This window comes from Mustelus asterias, unplaced genomic scaffold (genome assembly GCF_964213995.1).
Source record: "Mustelus asterias unplaced genomic scaffold, sMusAst1.hap1.1 HAP1_SCAFFOLD_4187, whole genome shotgun sequence".
Lineage (NCBI taxonomy): Eukaryota > Metazoa > Chordata > Chondrichthyes > Carcharhiniformes > Triakidae > Mustelus > Mustelus asterias.
In genome coordinates, this window is record NW_027594132.1 from 642 (window position 1) to 20933 (window position 20292).

General features: G+C 55.6%; 1 protein-coding gene across 1 annotated transcript; it reads right to left on the reverse strand.

Annotated features, from left to right (window-relative positions):
• Nucleotides 1-611: 611 nt before the first annotated feature.
• On the reverse strand, nt 612-19892 carry LOC144490995 (semaphorin-6D-like). The gene is made up of 10 exons (XM_078208677.1): nt 19648-19892; nt 19213-19273; nt 18170-18232; nt 16555-16656; nt 15038-15128; nt 12825-12944; nt 11536-11624; nt 9305-9522; nt 4341-4472; nt 612-771 (listed from the first exon to the last, which is right to left on the reverse strand). Exons 1-10 carry the CDS (start codon nt 19890-19892, stop codon nt 612-614), a joined length of 1281 nt encoding a protein of 426 aa, XP_078064803.1.
• Nucleotides 19893-20292: the final 400 nt, after the last annotated feature.

Consider the following 20292-nt stretch of genomic DNA (forward strand, 5'->3'; position numbering starts at 1 on the left):
CAAGGGTTCAGGAGGTCAAGTGTTCAGGAGATCAAAGGTTGAGAAGATCAGGAGTTGAGGAGGTCAAAGGTTCAGGAGGTCAAGGGTTCAGGAGGTCAAGGGTTCAGGAGGTCAAGGGTTCAGGAGGTCAAGGGTTCAGGTGGTCAAGGGTTCAGGAGGTCAAGGGTTCAGGAGGTCAAGGGTTCAAGATGTGAAGGGTTCAGGAGGCCAAGGGTTGAGGTCAAGGTTTGAGAAGGTCAAGGTTTCAGGAGGTCAGGAGTTGAGGAGGTCAGGAGTTGAGGAGGTCAGGAGTTGAGGCGGTCAGGGGTTCAGGAGGTGAAGGGTTGAGGAGGTCAAAGGTTGAGGTGAAGGGTCCAGGAGGTCAAGGGTCCAGGAGGTCAAGGGTTCAGGAGGTGAGGGGTTGAGAGGTCAAAGTTTGAGGAGGTCAGAGGTTGTAGAGGTCATGAGTTCAGGGGTGTACCCATGTCACGCCCGGGACTCCAGTACCTTCAGGTCACAGGCTAGTTTCTTGAGACTCCAGACCTGTAACTATTATCCCAGGGACATCTCCTATCCCCCGGCAGCCCCTCCACCCCCCCTCCCCCCCACCCCCCCGGCCCCCCACCATTGCCTTACCTGCCAACAGTCCTGGTCAGCAAGGGCTGCTCCATCATTGGCGAGACACTCTCATCCAGCAGCGGGTGGGACTTGATAAAGGACAGACTCTCATCGGGGAATTCATTGCTGTTTTTGTAAGTCTCCGCCTCACCCTGTCCCGCACAACACCCGGGCCTGGGAAAACAGGACAGAGGAGAGAGTTAGGCCCCATGGTAACCCGGGGGGTGGGGGGATAACCCCCGAGGTCATTCGATACCCCTTCCAATAAAGTAATATTCCCCGCGGAGTCAGAGAGCCTCAACCTAGGCCGCAGGTGACGGTTCGCAAGATATCAGAGCAGAATTGGAATTGCAGAATCCTTACAGTGCAGAAGGAGGCCATTCGGCCCATCAAGTCTGCACCGACCACAAACCCACCCAGGCCCCATCCGTGTAACCCCACATATTTACCCTGCTAATTCCCCTGACACTAGGGTCAATTTAGCACGGCCAATCCATCTAACCTGCAAATCGTTGGACACTAAGGGGCAATTTAGCACGGCCAATCCACCTAACCTGCACATCTTTGGACATTAAGGGACAATTTAGCATGGCCAATCCACCTAACCTGCACATCTTTGGACACTAGGGGGCAATTTAGCACGGCCAATCCACCTAACCTGCACATCTTTGGACACTAAGGGGCAATTTAGCACGGCCAATCCACCTAACCTGCACATCTTTGGACACTAGGGGGCAATTTAGCATGGCCAATCCACCTAACCTGCAAATCGTTGGACACTAAGGGGCAATTTAGCACGGCCAATCCACCTAACCTGCACATCTTTGGACACTAGGGGGCAATTTAGCATGGCCAATCCACCTAACCTGCAAATCGTTGGACACTAAGGGGCAATTTAGCACGGCCAATCCATCTAACCTGCAAATCGTTGGACACTAAGGGGCAATTTAGCACGGCCAATCCACCTAACCTGCACAACTTTGGACACTAAGGGACAATTTAGCACGGCCACTCCACCTAATCCGCACACCTTTGGACTGTGGGAGGAAACCGGAGCACCCGGAGGAAACCCACGCCGACACGGGGAGGATGTGCAAACTCCGCACAGACAGTGACCCGAGCCGGGAATCGAACCCAGGTCCCTGGCGCTGTGAGGCAGCAGTGCTAACCCACTGTGCCACCATGGATAGGCCATTCGGCCCATCAAGTCCGCTCCGCCATTCGATCAGGGCTGATATTCTCCTCATCCCCATTTTCCTGCCTTCTCCCCGTAACCCTTCACCCCCATTCCCAATTAAAAACCTGTCTAACTCCCTCCTTAAATGTACTCACTGTCCCAGCATCCTCCGCACTTTGGGGGGCAGCGATTTCCACAGATTCACAACCCTTTGGGGGAAGTAGTTTCTCCCCCAACTCTGTTTTAAATTTGCTGCCCCTTATCCTGAGACCTCTCGTCCCAGAATGTCCCACAAGAGGAAGCATCCGCTCCCCGTCTACTTTATCCAAACCTTTTATCATCTTGTAAACCTCAGTTTGACCTCCGCTCATTCTTCTAAATCCCAGAGAGTGTCGGCCTGAACTGTTCAATCTCTCTTCACACGATAAACCCCCTCATCTCTGGAATCAATCCAGTGAACCTCCTCTGAACTGCCTCCAATCCCACTACATCTTTTCTCAAATGAAGGGTCACTGGGAAAGGCCCCCAAAGCCCCTCAAGGCCTTTTGCCAACCCCCCGCCCCCGCCCCCCCCCCCCCCCGCCCCCCCCGCCCCCCCCCCCGCCCCCCACCGCGAGGGCCACGAACTAGGCCGCAGGTGTCAGTTTGGTCATTGGGGAAGGGTCTTTCGAACCGCCCCCCCCTCACAAAAGTTAGAGGACTGAGAGCCATAAACTAGGCCACAGGTCTGGGCTTGACTGCAATCGGGAAGTCTCCAAAGGCCTCGAAGCCATCTGACAGCCCTTCAAATAAATAAATTAACCTCGCGAGCGCTGGGGGTGTCACAATTTAGGCCGCAGGTCTGAATTTGACTGCTATCGAGAACTCTCCAAAGGCCTCAAAGCCATCTGACAACCTTTCAAATGAATAAATAAATCTCGCAGGCACTGACAGCCAAAGTCTAGGCCGCACATCTCGATTTGACCACTATCGGAAAGTCTCTAAACCCTGGAGACATGCCTGTAAAGAATAATAATAATTAATTAGCCTCGCGGGGACTGAGAGCCACAATCTAGGCCGCAGGGCTGGGTTTCGTTGCTAGGAAAGTGAGTGGTCATGTGATGAAGTGAGGGATCTGAGTGCCAAATTAATAAGGCCTTTGCCCGTGGAGTTATATCCAGACCCAAGCAAAGAACTCAAAGGCTTTATAGCTATAGGGAAAATTTAATTCAGACGGGATCCCCTAGACTGAGCCAACGAACGGCAGAGGGAGTTCAATTTAGATAAATGCGAGGTGATGCATTTTGGTAGATTGAACCAGGGCAGGACTTACTCAGTTAATGGTAGGACGTTGGGGAGAGTTATAGAACAAAGAGATCTAGGGGTACATGTTCAAAACTCCTTGAAAGTGGAGTCACAGGTGGACAGAGTGGTGAAGAAGGCATTCGGCATGCTTGGTTTCATTGGTCAGAACATTGAATACAGGGGTTGGGACGTCTTGTTGAAGTTGTACAAGACATTGGTAAGGCCACACTTGGAATACTGTGTACAGTTCTGGTCACCCTATTATAGAGAAAGGATATTATTAAACTAGAAAGAGTGCAAAAGAGATTTGCTAGGATGCTACCGGGACTTGATGGTTTGAGTTATAAGGAGAGGCTGGATAGACTGGGACTTTTTTTTCTGGAGCGTAGGAGGCTGAGGGGTGATCTTATAGAGGTCTATAAAATAATGAGGGGCACAGATCAGCTAGATAGTCAATATCTTTTCCCAAAGGTAGGGGAGTCTAAAACTAGAGGGCATAGGTTTAAGGTGAGAGGGGAGAGATACAAAAGGGCCCAGAGGGGCAATTTTTTCACACAGATGGTGGTGAGTGTCTGGAACGAGCTGCCAGAGGCAGTAGTAGAGGCGGGTACAATTTTGTCTTTTAAAAAGCATTTAGACAGTTACATGGGTAAGATGGGTATCAAGGGATATGGGCCAAACGCGGGCAATTGGGACGAGCTTCGGGGTTTAAACAAAAGGGTGGCATGGACAAGTTGGGCCGAAGGGCCTGTTTCCATGCTGTAAACCTCTATGACGGTGGCCTGCTTGGAGGGCGGGGGGGGGGGGGGGGGGGTGGGGTTGGGGGGCAAAGGGTAACCTTACCCACATAATCTTGTCTTGAACTGCATTTCACTGTGTTTACCTCAGACAAGTGTGGGAGCGGCCACAACGCGACAGAATGCTTGACGACGGGGTCGGCCATCTTGAGCATCAGGCTTTCCGTGAGATTGTCCTTACCCAGGATTCTCCGCTCCTCCCTCCAATGATGCCCTCGGGAAAGGCATCTCCCAACATGCACACCCCGCAACCCACCCGCCGCCTCATCCATCCAAAACACAAACGCGGTAACTCACATTGCACTCAGAGAATGTTCCGGAAGAGACAAAAGTTCGGCCCTCTCGGGAAGCAGGCCGCTGTTTTCCAACCGAGAAACGCATTCTCCCGCTTTCCCGGTGACCACCAGAGAATCCTCAGGCGATTGGCGGGCATGGGAGGGGGTGGGGGGGTTGCCCCCATCGTTGAGGGTGAGACGGGAAACGTACCTGGGATTTGGCACCCTGTCAGGTGGTACAGGTGACCAGGTAGAGTCCGTGGATCTTTGCTCCTTGAAGGGTCCATCAAATACAGATTGGATGTCATCCATGTAGAAGGCACAAACAGCAGATCCTGGGATACTGTAGAACAAAAACGGGCCTGGGTTAATAATTATTGGACAGCAACACCCAACTGTTCCACAATCTTGCTCGAAAATTGCTTGGTAAGCCCCACCGTACTTAAAAAATACCCTTGGAGGGAAGACGCCATATTGGTACAGACAAGTGTGACCAAATTCCACTCGAACTCCATCTTCAATTGCTGATGACACCACAGTAATGGGTCGGATCTCAAACAATGACGAGACAGGAATGAGACCGAGAATCTGGTGAACTGGTGCGGCCACAATAATCTCTCCCTCAATGTCAACAACATGAAGGAGATTGTCATCGACTTCAGGAAGCGTAAAGGAGAACATGCCCCTGTCTACATCAACAGGGACGAAGTAGAAAGGGTCGAGAGCTTCACGTTTTTAGGTGTCCAGATCACCAACAACCTGTCCTGGTCCCCCCCACGCCGACACTATAGTTAAGAAAGCCCCACCAACGCCTCTACTTTCTCAGAAGACTAAGGAAATTTGGCATGTCCGCTACGACTCTCACCAACTTTTACAGATGCCCCATAGAAAGCATTCTTTCCGGATGTATCACAGCTTGGTATGGCTCCTGCTCTGCCCAAGAACACAAGGAACTACAAAGGGTCATGAATGTAGCCCAGTTCCATCACACAAACCAGCCTCCCATCCATTGACTCTGTCTACACTTCCCGCTGCCTCGGGAAAAGCAGCCAGCATAATCAAGGACCCCCACGCACCCCAGACATTCTCTCTTCCACCTTCTTCCTTTGAGAAAAGATACAAAAGTCTGAGGTCACGTACCGACCGACTCAAGAACAGCTTCTTCCCTGCTGCTGTCAGACTTTTGAATGGACCTACCTCGCATTAAGTTGATCTTTCTTTACACCCGAGCTGTGACTGTAACTCTACATTCTGCACTCTCTCCTTTCCTTCTCCCCCTACGTACTCCAAGAACGGGCAGGGACAGCACGGGTTTAGATACAGAGTAAAGCTCCCTCTACACTGTCCCCCATCAAACACTCCCAGGACAGGCACAGCACGGGTTTAGATACAGAGTAAAGCTCCCTCTACACTGTCCCCCATCAAACACTCCCAGGACAGGCACAGCACGGGTTTAGATACAGAGTAAAGCTCCCTCTACACTGTCCCCCATCAAACACTCCCAGGACAGGCACAGCACGGGGTTAGATAGACAGTAAAGCTCCCTCTACACTGTCCCCCATCAAACACTCCCAGGACAGGCACAGCACGGGGTTAGATAGACAGTAAAGCTCCCTCTACACTGTCCCCAACAAACACTGCCAGGACAGGTACAGCATGGGGTTAGATACAGAGTAAAGCTCCCTCTACACGGACCCATCAAACACTCCCAGGACAGGTACAGCACGGGGTTAGATACTGAGTAAAGCTCCCTCTACACTGTCCCCCATCAAACACTCCCAGGACAGGTACAGCACGGGGTTAGATACAGAGTAAAGCTCCCTCTACACTGTCCCCCATCAAACACTCCCAGGACAGGTACAGCATGGGGTTAGATACAGTGTAAAGCTCCCTCTTCACTGTCCCCATCAAACACTCCCAGGACAGGTACAGCACGGGGTGAGATACAGAGTAAAGCTCCCTCTACACTGTCCCCCATCAAACACTCCCAGGACAGGTACAGCATGGGGTTAGATACAGTGTAAAGCTCCCTCTTCACTGTCCCCATCAAACACTCCCAGGACAGGTACAGCACGGGGTTAGATACAGAGTAAAGCTCCTTCTATACTGTCCCCCATCAAACATTCCCAGGAGAGGTACAGCATGGGGTTAGATACAGAGTAAAGCTCCCACTACACTGTCCCCATCAAACACTCCCAGGACAGGTACAGCACGGGGTTAGATACAGATCCAGGAGAGTTTCCTGACACAGTATGTGGATAAGCCTACTAGAGGAGAGGCTGTTCTTGATCTGGTGCTGGCTAATGAACCTGGACAGGTGGAGGATCTCTCGGTGGGTGAGCATCTTGGGGATAGCGATCATAATTCTATCTCCTTCACGATAGCATTGGAAAGAGATAGGGTCAGGCAGGCTAGGAAAGTGTTTCTCTGGAGTAAAGGGAAATACAGTGTCATCAGGGAGGAAATTAGACGGGTAAATTGGAAGGAGGCATTCTTGGGGAAAAGTACCGAAGGAAAGTGGAGGATTTTCAAGGAATGTTTGTCTGGAGCTCTGCATGACAACGTTCCGATGAGACAGGGGGGTGTTGGTAGGGTACGGGAACCGTGGTGCACGAAGGTTGTGATGAACCTGGTGAATAAGAAAAGAGAGGCGTACAGAAGGTTCAGAGAGCTAGGAGGTGTTAAGGATTTAGAGGAGTATACGCGATGTAGGAAGGAGCTTAAGAAGGAAATTAGGAGAGCGAGAAGGGGTCATGAGAAGACCTTGGCGGGTAAGATTAAGGAGAATCCCAAGGCTTTCTACAAATATGTCAAGAGTAAAAGGATGAGATGTGAAGGCATAGGACCCTTAAAAGGTGAAGGGGGAAAAGTTTGTGCGGAACCGTTAGAAATGGCGGAGCTGCTTAATGAATACTTTACCTCGGTATTCACGGTGGAAAGGGATCTGGGTGGTTGTACTGCTGGATTGCGGAGGACAGAAAGGATCGAGCATGTGGACATAAAGAAAGAGGATGTGTTGGAACTATTGAATGGCATCAAGGTTGGTAAGTCGCCGGGACCGGATGGGATGTACCCCAGGTTACTGTGGGAGGCGAGGGAGGAGATTGCGGAGCCTTTGGCGATGATCTTTGCATCGTCGATGGAGACGGGAGAGGTTCCGGAGGATTGGAGGATTGCGGATGTGGTCCCTATATTCAAGAAAGGGAACAGGGACAGCCCGGGAAATTACCGACCGGTGAGTCTAACCTCAGTGGTTGGTAAGTTGATGGAGAGGATCCTGAGAGACAGGATTTATGATCATCTAGAGAAGTTTAGTATGATCAAAAGTAGTCAGCACGGCTTTGTCAGGGGCAGGTCGTGCCTTACGAGCCTGGTTGAGTTCTTTGAAAATGTGACCAAGCACATTGACGAAGGAAGAGCGGTGGATGTGGTCTATATGGACTTCAGCAAAGCGTTCGATAAGGTCCCCCATGCAAGACTTCTTGAGAAAGTGAGAGGGCATGGGATCCAAGGGGCTGTTGCCTTGTGGATCCAGAACTGGCTTGCCTGCAGAAGGCAGAGAGTGGCTGTGGAGGGGTCTTTCTCTGCATGGAGGTCAGTGACCAGTGGAGTGCCCCAGGGATCTGTTCTGGGACCCTTGCTGTTTGTCATTTTCATAAATGACCTGGATGAGGAAGTGGAGGGATGGGTTGGTAAGTTTGCTGACGACACCAAGGTAGGTGGTGTTGTGGATAGTTTGGAGGGATGTCAGAAGTTGCAGCGAGACATAGATAGAATGCAAGACTGGGCGGAGAAGTGGCAGATGGACTTCAACCCGGATAAGTGTGTAGTGATCCATTTTGGCAGATCCAATGGGATGAAGCAGCAGTATAAAATGAAGGGTACCATTCTTAGCAGTGTAGAGGATCAGAAGGACCTTGGGGTCCGGGTCCATAGGACTCTTAAATCGGCCTCGCAGGTGGAGGATGCGGTCAAGAAGGCGTATGGCGTACTGGCCTTCATTAATCGAGGGATTGAGTTTAGGAGTCGGGAGATAATGCTGCAGCTTTATAGGACCCTGGTTAGACCCCACTTGGAGTACTGCGCGCAGTTCTGGTCACCTCATTACAGGAAAGATGTTGAAGCCATTGAAAGGGTGCAGAGGAGATTTACAAGGATGTTGCCTGGATTGGGGGGCATGCCTTATGAGGATAGGTTGAGGGAGCTTGGTCTCTTCTCCCTGGAGAGACGAAGGATGAGAGGTGACCTGATAGAGGTTTACAAGATGTTGAGGGGTCTGGATAGGGTGGACTCTCAGAGGCTATTTCCAAGGGCTGAAATGGTTGCTACGAGAGGACACAGGTTTAAGGTGCTGGGGGGTAGGTACAGGGGGGATGTCAGGGGTAAGTTTTTCACTCAGAGGGTGGTGGGTGAGTGGAATCGGCTGACGTCGGTGGTGGTGGAGGCAAACTCGTTGGGGTCTTTTAAGAGACTTCTGGATGAGTACATGGGATTTAATGGGATTGAGGGCTATAGATAGGCCTAGAGGTGGGGATGTGATCGGCGCAACTTGTGGGCCGAAGGGCCTGTTTGTGCTGTGGCTTTCTATGTTCTATGTTCTAAGCTCCCTCTACACTGTCCCCATCAAACACTCCCAGGACAGGTACAGCACGGAGTTAGATACAGAGTGAAGCTCCCTCTACACTGTCCCCATCAAACACTCCCAGGACAGGTACAGCACGGGGTTAGATACAGAGTGAAGCTCCCTCTACACTGTCCCCATCAAACACTCCCAGGACAGGTACAGCACGGGGTTAGATACAGAGTAAAGCTCCCTCTACACTGTCCCCCATCAAACACTCCCAGGACAGGTACAGCACAGGGTTAGATACAGAGTAAAGCTCCCTCTACACTGTCCCCCATCAAACACTCCCAGGACAGGTACAGCACGGGGTTAGATACAGAGTAAAGCTCCCTCTACACTGTCCCCATCAAACACTCCCAGGACAGGTACAGCACGGGGTTAGATACAGAGTAAAGCTCCCTCTACACTGTCCCCCATCAAACACTCCCAGGACAGGTACAGCACGGGGTTAGATACAGAGTAAAGCTCCCTCTACACTGTCCCCCATCAAACACTCCCAGGACAGGTACAGCACTGGGTTAGATACAGAGTAAAGATGGCCGTCCGGTTACCTGTTGGTTTGGGTGGTGAAGATTCCAAGGATGGCGGGGCGGCCGTTTATAAGCACCACATCACTCAGAGACTTCAGGGAATCGAAATAGAAGAAGGAATCGCCCGAGATGGAACAGTTGAGACGGGCCTTCAGGAAGGATGTCCAATATTTCTCTAGAACCCTTGGTGAGCCGCCCATATCGTTCTTGCAAACCCGTCCAACACGGGAGAACACCACCTAAAAACATCGTGAAGGTGAGATACCACGTAACCTCCTCCAGCCCCGACACCCTCTCCCTATCTCTGTAACCTCCTCCAGCCCCTACAGCCCCTCCCTATCTCTGTAACCTCCTCCAGCCCCGACACCCTCTCCCTATCTCTGTAACCTCCTCTAGCCCCCTACACCCCATCCCTATCTCTGTAACCTCCTCCAACCCCCTACACCCCCTCCCTATCTCTGTAACCTGCTCCAGCTCCGACATCCCTTCCCTATCTCTGTAACCTCTTCCAGCCCTACATCCCCTCCCGATCTCTGTAACCTCCTCCAGCTCTGACAACCCTTCCCTATCTCAGTAAACGCTCTGTCAGAGGGTCAGTGTTGAGAGAGCGCGGCACTGTGGGAGGGTCAATGCCGAGGGAGCGCCGCACTGTGGGAGGGTCAGTGCTGAGGGAGCGCCGCACTGTGGGAGGGTCAATGCCGAGGGAGCGCCGCACTGTGGGAGGGTCAGTGCTGAGGGAGCGCCGCACTGTGGGAGGGTCAGTGCTGAGGGAGCGCCGCACTGTGGGAGGGTCAGTGCCGAGGGAGCGCCGCAATGTGGGAGGGTCAGTGCTGAGGGAGCGCCGCACTGTGGGAGGGTCAGTGCTGAGGGAGCGCCGCACTGTGGGAGGGTCAGTGCTGAGGGGGCGCCGCAATGTGGGAGGGTCAGTGCTGAGGGAGCGCCGCACTGTGGGAGGGTCAGTGCTGAGGGAGCGCCGCACTGTGGGAGGGTCAGTGCTGAGGGGACGCCGCACTGTGGGAGGGTCAGTGCTGAGGGAGCGCCGCACTGTGGGAGGGTCAGTGCTGAGGGAGCGCCGCACTGTGGGAGGGTCAGTGCTGAGGGAGCTCCGCACTGTGGGAGGGTCAGTGCTGAGGGAGCTCCGCACTGTGGGAGGGTCGGTGCTGAGGGAGCGCCGCACTGTGGGAGGGTCAGTGCTGAGGGAGCGCCGCACTGTGGGAGGGTCAGTGCTGAGGGAGCGCCGCACTGTGGGAGGGTCAGTGCTGAGGGAGCTCCGCACTGTGGGAGGGTCGGTGCTGAGGGAGCTCCGCACTGTGGGAGGGTCAGTGCTGAGGGAGCGCCGCACTGTGGGAGGGTCAGTGCTGAGGGAGCGCCGCTCTGTGGGAGGGTCGGTGCTGAGGGAGCGCCGCACTGTGGGAGGGTCAGTGCTGAGGGAGCACCGCACTGTGGGAGGGTCAGTGGTGAGGGAGCGCCGCACTGTGGGAGGGTCGGTGCTGAGGGAGCACCGCACTGTGGGAGGGTCAGTGGTGAGGGAGCGCCGCACTGTGGGAGGGTCAGTGCTGAGGGAGCGCCGCACTGTGGGATGGTCAGTGCTGAGGGAGCGCCGCACTGTGGGAGGGTCGGTGCTGAGGGAGCGCCGCACTGTGGGAGGGTCAGTGGTGAGGGAGCGCCGCACTGTGGGAGGGTCGGTGCTGAGGGAGCGCCGCACTGTGGGAGGGTCAGTGCTGAGGGAGCACCGCACTGTGGGAGGGTCAGTGGTGAGGGAGCGCCGCACTGTGGGAGGGTCGGTGCTGAGGGAGCACCGCACTGTGGGAGGGTCAGTGGTGAGGGAGCGCCGCACTGTGGGAGGGTCAGTGCTGAGAGAGCGCCGCACTGTGGGAGGGTCAGTGCTGAGGGGGCGCTGGGTGGGTTTAATAGATCCCAAACCCGGTGCTGGAGGTGGGAGAGGCGGGAAGGGGAGTGGGGGAATCTCTCTGGCACCCAGCGCCCCACATCAATCCCTCGATCTATATCAATGAGCGAAAACAATTGATTTGGGGATTATCACATTGCGGATTATGGGATCTTGCTCTGTACCTTTTTGGTGAATTTCTCTGCCCTACAAGGCACGCAATTTGTTTATTTTCCGTCAGGTGGTGGGGGACGCGCTGGGGGGCTAGAGCAATGCAGCTCCTGTATTTTTCTCTGTGCGTGGTTAATTCCTCGACTCTGACAGTCTCTGACACCCAGACTGAGTCGCGGATACAATTCCTTACCCTCCCGACCGCCGTGTACTCGATGGAGATCTCACGGAAGAAGAAATAGATGTAATGGCCGTGTTCGATCGCATGGACAAAGTGCGGCTCTGTACAAACAAACAAAATTATAATATTTATTCTCGAGAGAAACTGAGGAGAACTCACTAAATGTGACAGTGTCGAGGGAGCTTTACTCTGTATCTAACCCCGTGCTGTACCTGTCCTGGGAGTGTTTGATGGGGACAGTGTAGAGGGAGCTTTACTCTGTATCTAACCCCGTGCTGTACCTGTCCTGGGAGTGTTTGATGGGGGGACAGTGTAGAGGGAGATTCACTCTGTATCTAACCCCGTGCTGTACCTGTCCTGGGAGTGTTTGATGGGGGACAGTGTAGAGGGAGCTTTACTCTGTATCTAACCCCGTGCTGTACCTGTCCTGGGAGTGTTTGATGGGGGACAGTGTAGAGGGAGCTTTACTCTGTATCTAACCCCGTGCTGTACCTGTCCTGGGAGTGTTTGATGGGGGACAGTGTAGAGGGAGCTTTACTCTGTATCTAACCCCGTGCTGTACCTGTCCTGGGAGTGTTTGATGGGGGGACAGTGTCGAGGGAGCTTTACTCTGTATCTAACCCCGTGCTGTATCTGTCCTGGGAGTGTTTGATGGGGGACTGTGTAGAGGGAGCTTTACTCTGTATCTAACCCCATGCTGTACCTGTCCTGGGAGTGTTTGATGGGGGACAGTGTAGAGGGAGCTTTACTCTGTATCTAACCCCGTGCTGTACCTGTCCTGGGAGTGTTTGATGGGGACAGTGTAGAGGGAGATTCACTCTGTATCTAACCCCGTGCTGTAGCTGTCCTGGGAGTGTTTGATGGGGACAGTGTAGAGGGAGCTTTAATCTGTATCTAACCCCGTGCTGTACCTGTCCTGGGAGTGTTTGATGGGGACAGTGTAGAGGGAGCTTTACTCTGTATCTAACCCCGTGCTGTACCTGTCCTGGGAGTGTTTCGGGGGACAGTGTAGAGGGAGCTTTACTCTATATCTAACCCCGTGCTGTACCTGTCCTGGGAGTGTTCAATGGGAACAGTGTAGAGGGAGCTTTACTCTGTATCTAACTCCGTGCTGTACCTGTCCTGGGAGTGTTTGATGGGGGACAGTGTAGAGGGAGCTTTACTCTGTATCTAACCCCGTGCTGTACCTGTCCTGGGTGTGTTTGACGGGGGACAGTGTCTGGGCCTCTCTGGTGCAGTTATCCCTCCCCTGACGGTGGGATGTGGATTGGGGATCTGGTGTTCAGTCTGAACTGTGTTACCTTTGAGCCATTTTGAATCGTACTTGACGCTGCGCAGGACCGGGTTTTCGCCCAGGCTCCGATATATCACCGCGTCGCTTGCCAGAAAGTCTGCCACTGTCGCTGAATACAGGTTACCGTCTGGGGAATGTCCAAACACAGAGTGTGAGGCAAACACTCCCTCCATATCCCCAACACCCCCCTCCCTATCTCTGTAACCTCCTCCAGCCCCGACACCTCCTCCCTATCTCTATAACCTCCTCCAGCCCCTGCACCCCCTCCCTATCTCTGTAACCCCCTCCAGCCCCTACACCCCCTCCCTATCTCTGTAACCTCCTCCAGCCCCAACACCCCCTCTCTATCTCTGTAACCCCCTCCAGCCCCTACACCCCCCCCCTCCCTATCTCTGTAACCTCCTCCAGCCCCTACACGCACTTCTGCAAGAAACTACAAAGGGTCGTGAATGTAGCCCAGTCCCATCACGCAAACCAGCCTCCCATCCATTGACTCCGTCTACACTTCCCGCTGCCTCGGGGAAAAGCAGCCAGCATAATCAAGGACCCCACGCACCCCGGACATTCTCTCTTCCACCTTCTTCCGTCGGGAAAAAGAAAAAAAAGTCTGAGGTCACGCAAAAACCGACTCAAGAACAGCTTCTTCCCTGCTGCTGTCAGACTTTTGAATGGACCTACCTCGCATTAAGTTGATCTTTCTCTACACCCTAGCTATGACTGTAACACTACATTCTGCACTCTCTCCTTTCCTTCTCTCTGAACGGTATGCTTTGTCTGTATAGCGCGCAAGAAACAATACTTTTCACTGTATCCCAATACATGTGACAATAATAAATCAAATCAACTCAATTCCAATTAGCACAAGGCTGCGGGAGTGGTGGGGGAAGGGGTGGGGGAAGGGGTGGGGGAATGGGTGGGGGAGTGGTTGGGGGAAGGGGTGGGGGAGTGGTTGGGGGAAGGGGTGGGGTAGTGGTTGGGGGAAGGGGTGGGGGAGTGGTTGGGGGAGTGGTTGGGGGAAGGGGTGGGGGAGTGGGTGGGGGAGTGGGTGGGGGAAGGGGTGGGGGAAGGGGTGGGGGAAGGGGTGGGGGAAGGGGTGGGGGAAGGGGTGGGGGAAGGGGTGGGGGAAGGGGTGGGGGAAGGGGTGGGGGAAGGGGTGGGGGAAGGGGTGGGGGAAGGGGTGGGGGAAGGGGTGGGGGAAGGGGTGGGGGAAGGGGTGGGGGAAGGGGTGGGGGAGTGGTTGGGGGAAGGGGTGGGGGAAGGGTTGGAGGAAGGGGTGGGGGAAGGGGTGGGGGAAGGGGTGGGGGAAGGGGTGGGGGAAGGGGTGGGGGAAGGGGTGGGGGAAGGGGTGGGGGAAGGGGTGGGGGAAGGGGTGGGGGAAGGGGTGGGGGAAGGGGTGGGGGAAGGGGTGGGGGAAGGGGTGGGGGAAGGGGTGGGGGAAGGGGTGGGGGAAGGGGTGGGGGAAGGGGCGGGGAAGGGGTGGGGGAAGGGGCGGGGAAGGGGTGGGGGAAGGGGTGAGGGGTGGGTGGGGGAAGGGTTGGAGGAAGGGGTGGAGGAAGGGGTGGGGGAAGCGGTGGGGGAAGGGGTGGGGGAAGCGGTGGGGGAAGGGGTGGGGGAAGGGGTGGGGGAAGGGGTCGGGGAAGGGGTGGGGGAAGGGGTGGGGGAAGGGGTGGGGGAAGGGTTGGAGGAAGGGGTGGAGGAAGGGGTGGGGGAAGGGGTGGGGGAGTGGTTGGGGGAAGGGGTGGGGGAAGGGTGGAGGAAGGGGTGGGGGAAGGGGTGGGGGAAGGGGTGGGGGAAGGGGGGGGGAAGGGGTGGGGGAAGGGGTGGGGGAGTGGTTGGGGGAAGGGGTGGGGGAAGGGTTGGAGGAAAGGGTTGGGGGAAGGGGTGGGGGAAGGGGTGGGGGAAGGGGTGGGGGAAGGGGTGGGGGAAGGGGTGGGGGAAGGGGGTGGGGGAAGGGGTGGGGGAAGGGGCGGGGAAGGGGTGGGGGAACGGGGTGGGGGAAGGGGTGGGGGAAGGGGTGGGGGAACGGGTGGGGGGAAGGGGTGGGGGAAGGGGTGGGGGAAGGGGGGTGGGGAAGGGGTGGGGGAAGGGGTGGGGGGAAGGGGTGGGGGAAGGGGTGGGGGAAGGGGTGGGGGAAGGGGTGGGGGAGTGGTTGGGGGAAGGGGGGAGGTGGGGGAGGGGGGAGTTCAGGTGGGGTCCTGGAGTTGTCACCTCTCTACTCACCAGCAAAGAGTGCAACATTGGTCTGCCTGGTATCGAAGGGGCAGCGAGCTTGGCCATTCAGATCTTCACCCTCCTGAATGAGTGATTCCATCTGGGAAGAGAGAGGAAAGAGGGAACTGTCCGTGCGTCTCAACATTGTCCGCCAGGGATCGGGAATCGCCTCACCGGCGGGAGAGCGGACTCGGCCCCCCCCCCCTCAGGTCTCCCGAATCCCGACCCTTCCCCCTGCGCCAAGCCCGCAACCTCAGGACGCCGCCCCACTGCGCCAACCGCTGGCCGGAGCCCTGAATTACACCGTTACCCGTCACCGTTTACATGCAAAGGCCGGGATTTTCCAGCCTCACCCGTGAGATTCTCCAGCCTCCCACACGGGACTTTCCGGCCACCCCACGTGGAATTTTCCATTCTCGTCAGTGGGATTTCCCGACCTCCCATGCGAGACTTCAAAGCTCCCGTGCAGAATTTTCCAGACTCGCCTATGGAATTTTCCGGACTCGCCCGCGCAATTCTCAAGACTCGCTCGAAGAATTTCCCAGTCTCCCGCGCAGAATTTCCCTGACTCGCGTGTGGAATTTTCCGGACGCGCACGGAATTTTCTGGGCACGTCCACGGAATTTTCCAGACTTGGACACGTGGAATTTTCCGGACTTGCCCGCAGAATTTTCCAGACTGGTGTGAGGAATTATCCAGACTTGTGCGCGTGGAATTTATCGGACTCGCCTGCAGAATTTTCCAAACTCGGCACGAGGAATTTTCCGGACTTGGGCACGTGGAATTTACCGGACTCGCCGGCAGAATTTTCCAGACTCAGCACAAGGAATTTTCCGGACTTGGGCACGAGGAATTTTCCAGACTCGTGCATGGAATTTTCCAGACTCAGCGCAAGGAATTTTCCAGACTCGACACAAGGAATTTTCCGGACTCGTGTGCGGAATTTTCCGGACTCGGGCATGTGGAATTTTTCCGGACTCGCCATGGACTTTTCTGGACTCACCGTGGAATTTTCCGGACTCGGGCACGTGGAATTTTCCAGACTCGCCGTGGACTTTTCCGGACTCACGCACTTAAGCTTCCGGGACCTGCGCGCGGAATTTCCCGGGTTCACGTCCATCTCGCCCCTTCCCCCCCGGAACAGAATATCGTGCTCTCAACCAAATCTCCGTACCCAGCAGCGGGACAGGAGAATCCCAGCCCCGGGCGAGAGTCTGGAGAATTCTGGCCAGAGTTTACATTCCGACTGGTGAGTGGGGGAAGAGGGGGTTGGGGGCCGCTCTGCGCCTCAAATGTGGGCCAAACATCCTGGCCTCAGCTTTGAGCGGGGGAGGTTTGCATGTTGCGTGCATTTAGTCCCGTGGGGGAGGAACGCGGGATCACGCCATGAGGCAACAAATCGGGAAGGCCGCAATCGAGGGGCCGAATGGCCTACTCCTGTCACTCCTGATGTCACGGGTACATGTGTGCCCCCGCCCTCCGCCTATTGTGGCACCCACCCCCGGCCCCGTGGCGTCCCGCCTCACCTTGTAATTCCGACAGACCGGATTGAAGGCATTGGTTCCACAAGCGAAAAGTGTCCGATCGTTCCGAGGGACCAGGACACGGATAAAGTTGTGGCACTCATCCTGTGGGTGAGGGCAGAGGTGGGAGGGACAGTTAGCCAGGCGCATTTTGGAAGGTCTAACACAGATGGGAAACATACAGTAAATGGCAGAACCCTTGAGAGTATCGATAGGCAGAGGGATCTGGGCGTCCAGGTGCACAGGTCACTCAAAGTGGCAAGTCATGTTGCTTTATAGAACCTCAGTTAGGCCGCACTTGGAATATAGTGTTCAATTCTGGTCGCCACACTACCAGAAGGATGTGGAGGCTTTGGAGAGGGTACAGAAAAGATTTACCAGGATGTTGCCTGGTATGGAGGGCATTAGCTGTGAGGAGAGGCTGGAGCAACTTGGTTTGTTCTCACTGGAGCGACGGAGGTTGAGGGGCGACCTGATAGAAGTCTACAAGATTATGAGGGGCAGAGTGGATAGTCAGAAGCTTTTTCCCCAGGGTGGAAGAGTCAATTACTCGGGGGTATAGGTTTAAGGTGCGAGGGGCAAGGTTTAAAGGAAATGTACGAGGCAGATGTTTTACACAGAGGGTGGTGGGTGCCTGGAACTCGCTGCCGGGGGAGGTAGTGGAAGCAGATACGATAGTGAGTTTTAAGGGGCGTCTGGACAAATACATGAATAGGATGGGAATAGAGGGATATGGTCCCTGGAAGGGTAGGGGGTTTTAGTTCAGTCGGGCAGCAGGGTCGGTGCAGGCTTGGAGGGCCGAAGGGCCTGTTCCTGCGCTGCAATTTTCTTTGTTCTTTCCGCGACAAGTTGACCAAAATTCAGGCTGCCGGGGGTGCTAGGCCCCGTTGCTACCGATCCCCGAGCAACCGGGCCTCCAAGTAGGCTCGAAGCCTGAATGCTTTCTTAGCCGCCTGGGCCCAGCTGTTTGAAGGTCCCCAGGGATTGGAGGGGTGCGTGTAGAGGAGGGCAAGGGAGGGTGGGTGGCAAGGGGAAGTCGGGGCGGGGGGGGGGGGGGGGGGTGGGGGGGGCGTGGAGAGAGGCAAAGCAGAACTAAGGTTTTTATTCCCGAGCGATTCATGGTCCCTGAAGCGTTCCGTGAGAACCACTCCCTTGGCCGTCTTATTCATGGCCGCACCATCGACCGAGTCTTAGTTGGTGGAGCTGATCCACTATGGGTGGCGTCACAACCTTCCCCCCACCACCCCCCCCCCCCCAACCCGCTGATCACGTGACTTGTTTTTTTAACCCTCGTCAGCAGGGGTTAAATAACCAATCCCCATTCTCTCTACTTGACGTCGGAGGCTGGGGGGCGACGGGGGGGGCGGGGTGGCGTGGGGGGGGGGGGGGGGGTGGTAGGGTGAAAATTTCCGGTTACTTCCGGGATGCGTAGCCCAATCCTTCCCGGAAAGAGAGGGAAAGCTGGGCCCCGACTGGGGTAGATAGGGTCAGGGTCAGAGGTCATGGGTTGAGCCGCTGTGGGAAGGATGGATACAGGCGTGGACCCCCCCCCCATCCGCCTGCCTCCCCCCCCCCCCCACCCCCCCACCCCCCTCCACCCCACCCGACTGTTACTCACTTGATGTTTACCCCTCATGGCACAGTTCTGCATGTCGTTCAGCCTGGTTTTCCACACCGCTCTCTGAAGGGGCAAAGAAAGGACACACGTGACTCCTTCCCCACTGGAGTGAGCCCTGCCTCGCCACTCCCGATCACCCCCCCCGCCTCCCTTAAAACCGCCCCTCCCACCTTCACCAAGCTTCACATCGAAACCTGGGCCTCTCACGGGAGGGCAGTGGGAGCCAGAGTGCGCCACCATTGACATGTGGCACCCTTTCCGGCCCCCCCTCATGTACCGGTGGCACCATCGTGGGCTAATTGGTCTGAAGCCTTTCTGTGTGGGCCCCATTTCTTGTTGCCAGGAGATATTTGCTAACCTCCCGCTGTGCGGGGCTAAGGATTCTGAAGCCTTTCTGTGTAGGCCCCATTTCTTGTTCCCAGGAGATGCGCGCTAACCTCCCGCTGTGTGGGGCTAAGAACTCTGAAGCCTTTCTGTGTAGGCCGCATTTCTTGTTGCCAGGAGATGTGCGCTAACCTCCTGCTGTGCGGGGCTAAGGATTCTGAAGCCTTTCTGTGTAGGCCCCATTTCTTATTCGCAGGAGGTACGTGTTAACCTCCCGCTGTGCTGGGCTAAGGATTCTGAAGCCTTTCTGTGTAGGCCCCATTTCTTGTTCCCAGAAGATGCGCGCTAACCTCCTGCTGTGCTGGGCTAAGAACTCTGAAGCCTTTCAGTGTGGGTCCTATTTTTTTGTTGCCAGGAGATGCACACTAACTTCTTGCTGTGCGGGGCTAAGAGCTCTGAAGCCTTTCTATGTAGGCCGCATTTCTTGTTGCCAGGAGATATTTGCTAACCTCCCGCTGTGTGGGGCTAAGGATTCTGAAGCCTTTCTGTGTAGGCCGCATTTCCCGCCCTGAATGGGGAAGTGACGGAGCGAGTTGCCTGGTTCCTAACCATCTACAGTAAAATGGGGATGGGTTCCCCGTGCAGCCATGCTACTGCCTGCCCCCCATCCTACCCCCAGCAGACAATCCAGAATCACGCTCGTGGAGGTCTGTACTTACCCGGCGTGGAGTGAGATCTCCCTGAGGACTGAGTCCTAGGTCAAAGGAATAGATATGGTCCCTGTTCCAAAGAGAAAAGGGAAATTATTGATCAACTGAGTGACTTCTTCAACCCAAGAATCAGTTCCAATTTAGAGGAGGACTGAACAGGATTCGTAAACTGCCACGAGCTCACCTCCCGTGGCATTGCTCATAATCACAGATGGAGGAGTATGGCACTGTGCTACACCTGTGGCACTGCTCATCACCCTGAGGCAGGAGGTGACAACCCTCCCCCTCCCACACCTCCCACCTCCCCGGGTTTACCCACCTCATGACCTTCTGAAAAACAAAAAAAGGCCAGAGTCCGCAGTCCCTCCCCTCCGCCCCCCCCAACCCCCTTACGGCCAGGAGGTCCGCGCGCTCCCTCACCACGCAGCCGCCTCGGCCCCTCACCTGGCCGTGATGTAGAGCGTCTGGTTCACCCTGAGAAGCCGCTGGAAGTCGAGGCCGGGCGGGGCGGAATCGTTGTCGGACGCCAGCCCCCGGAACGCGGGGTAAGCCCGGGCATCTGGAAGGGCAAGAGAGAGAAGCGGAGAGGAGTCAGGCAGAGCAGGATGCTGGTGGGGGTGGGAGGGTGGCGGCGGTGCGAGCAGGGTGATAAACGCAGGAGGGGAAAAGATGGAGGGGAAAGGTCCCATGGCTGCTATTGGATGACGAGCAGGTGGGGGGGGGGGGGGGGGGGGGGTGCGGTTGGGGGGGGGGGGTGGGAGGGATGGGGGTAGGGTGGGAGTTTTCCCCCTGGGGTCCAATGGGCCCAATATTTACCCCTCAAACTGAAACACGAAGAAAGGCACAGATTGCGTCCTTGTTCAGTGTGGGATCTTCCTCTGCATCGATTCGCTAGCTTCCTTCCTCCATTACAAGGGTGACCGCACTTCATTGAGGACGGCAATTTATTGGTTGCAAAGGAATGTCACGAGGCAGTCAGAGGCACTGTTTTGCCTCAAAACCATCAAGGGCACAGATGGAGGCCATTCAGCCCCTCAAGGGCTAGGTTAGACTTCCTTTAACATTGTGTGTGTATGTGTGTGTGTGTGT

Bases quoted from the DNA above. Each gene is read 5' to 3' on its own strand.
- LOC144490995 (XM_078208677.1), bottom strand. From the start codon at position 19,892: ATGGGACCTTTCCCCTCCATCTTTTCCCCTCCTGCGTTTATCACCCTG. The intron at 11,625-12,824 runs GTAACACAGTTC...TTGTTTGTACAG, and splicing joins CGATTCAAAATGGCTCAAAG to AGCCGCACTTTGTCCATGCG. The intron at 9,523-11,535 runs GTAAGGAATTGT...CGATGTTTTTAG, and splicing joins AGTACACGGCGGTCGGGAGG to GTGGTGTTCTCCCGTGTTGG.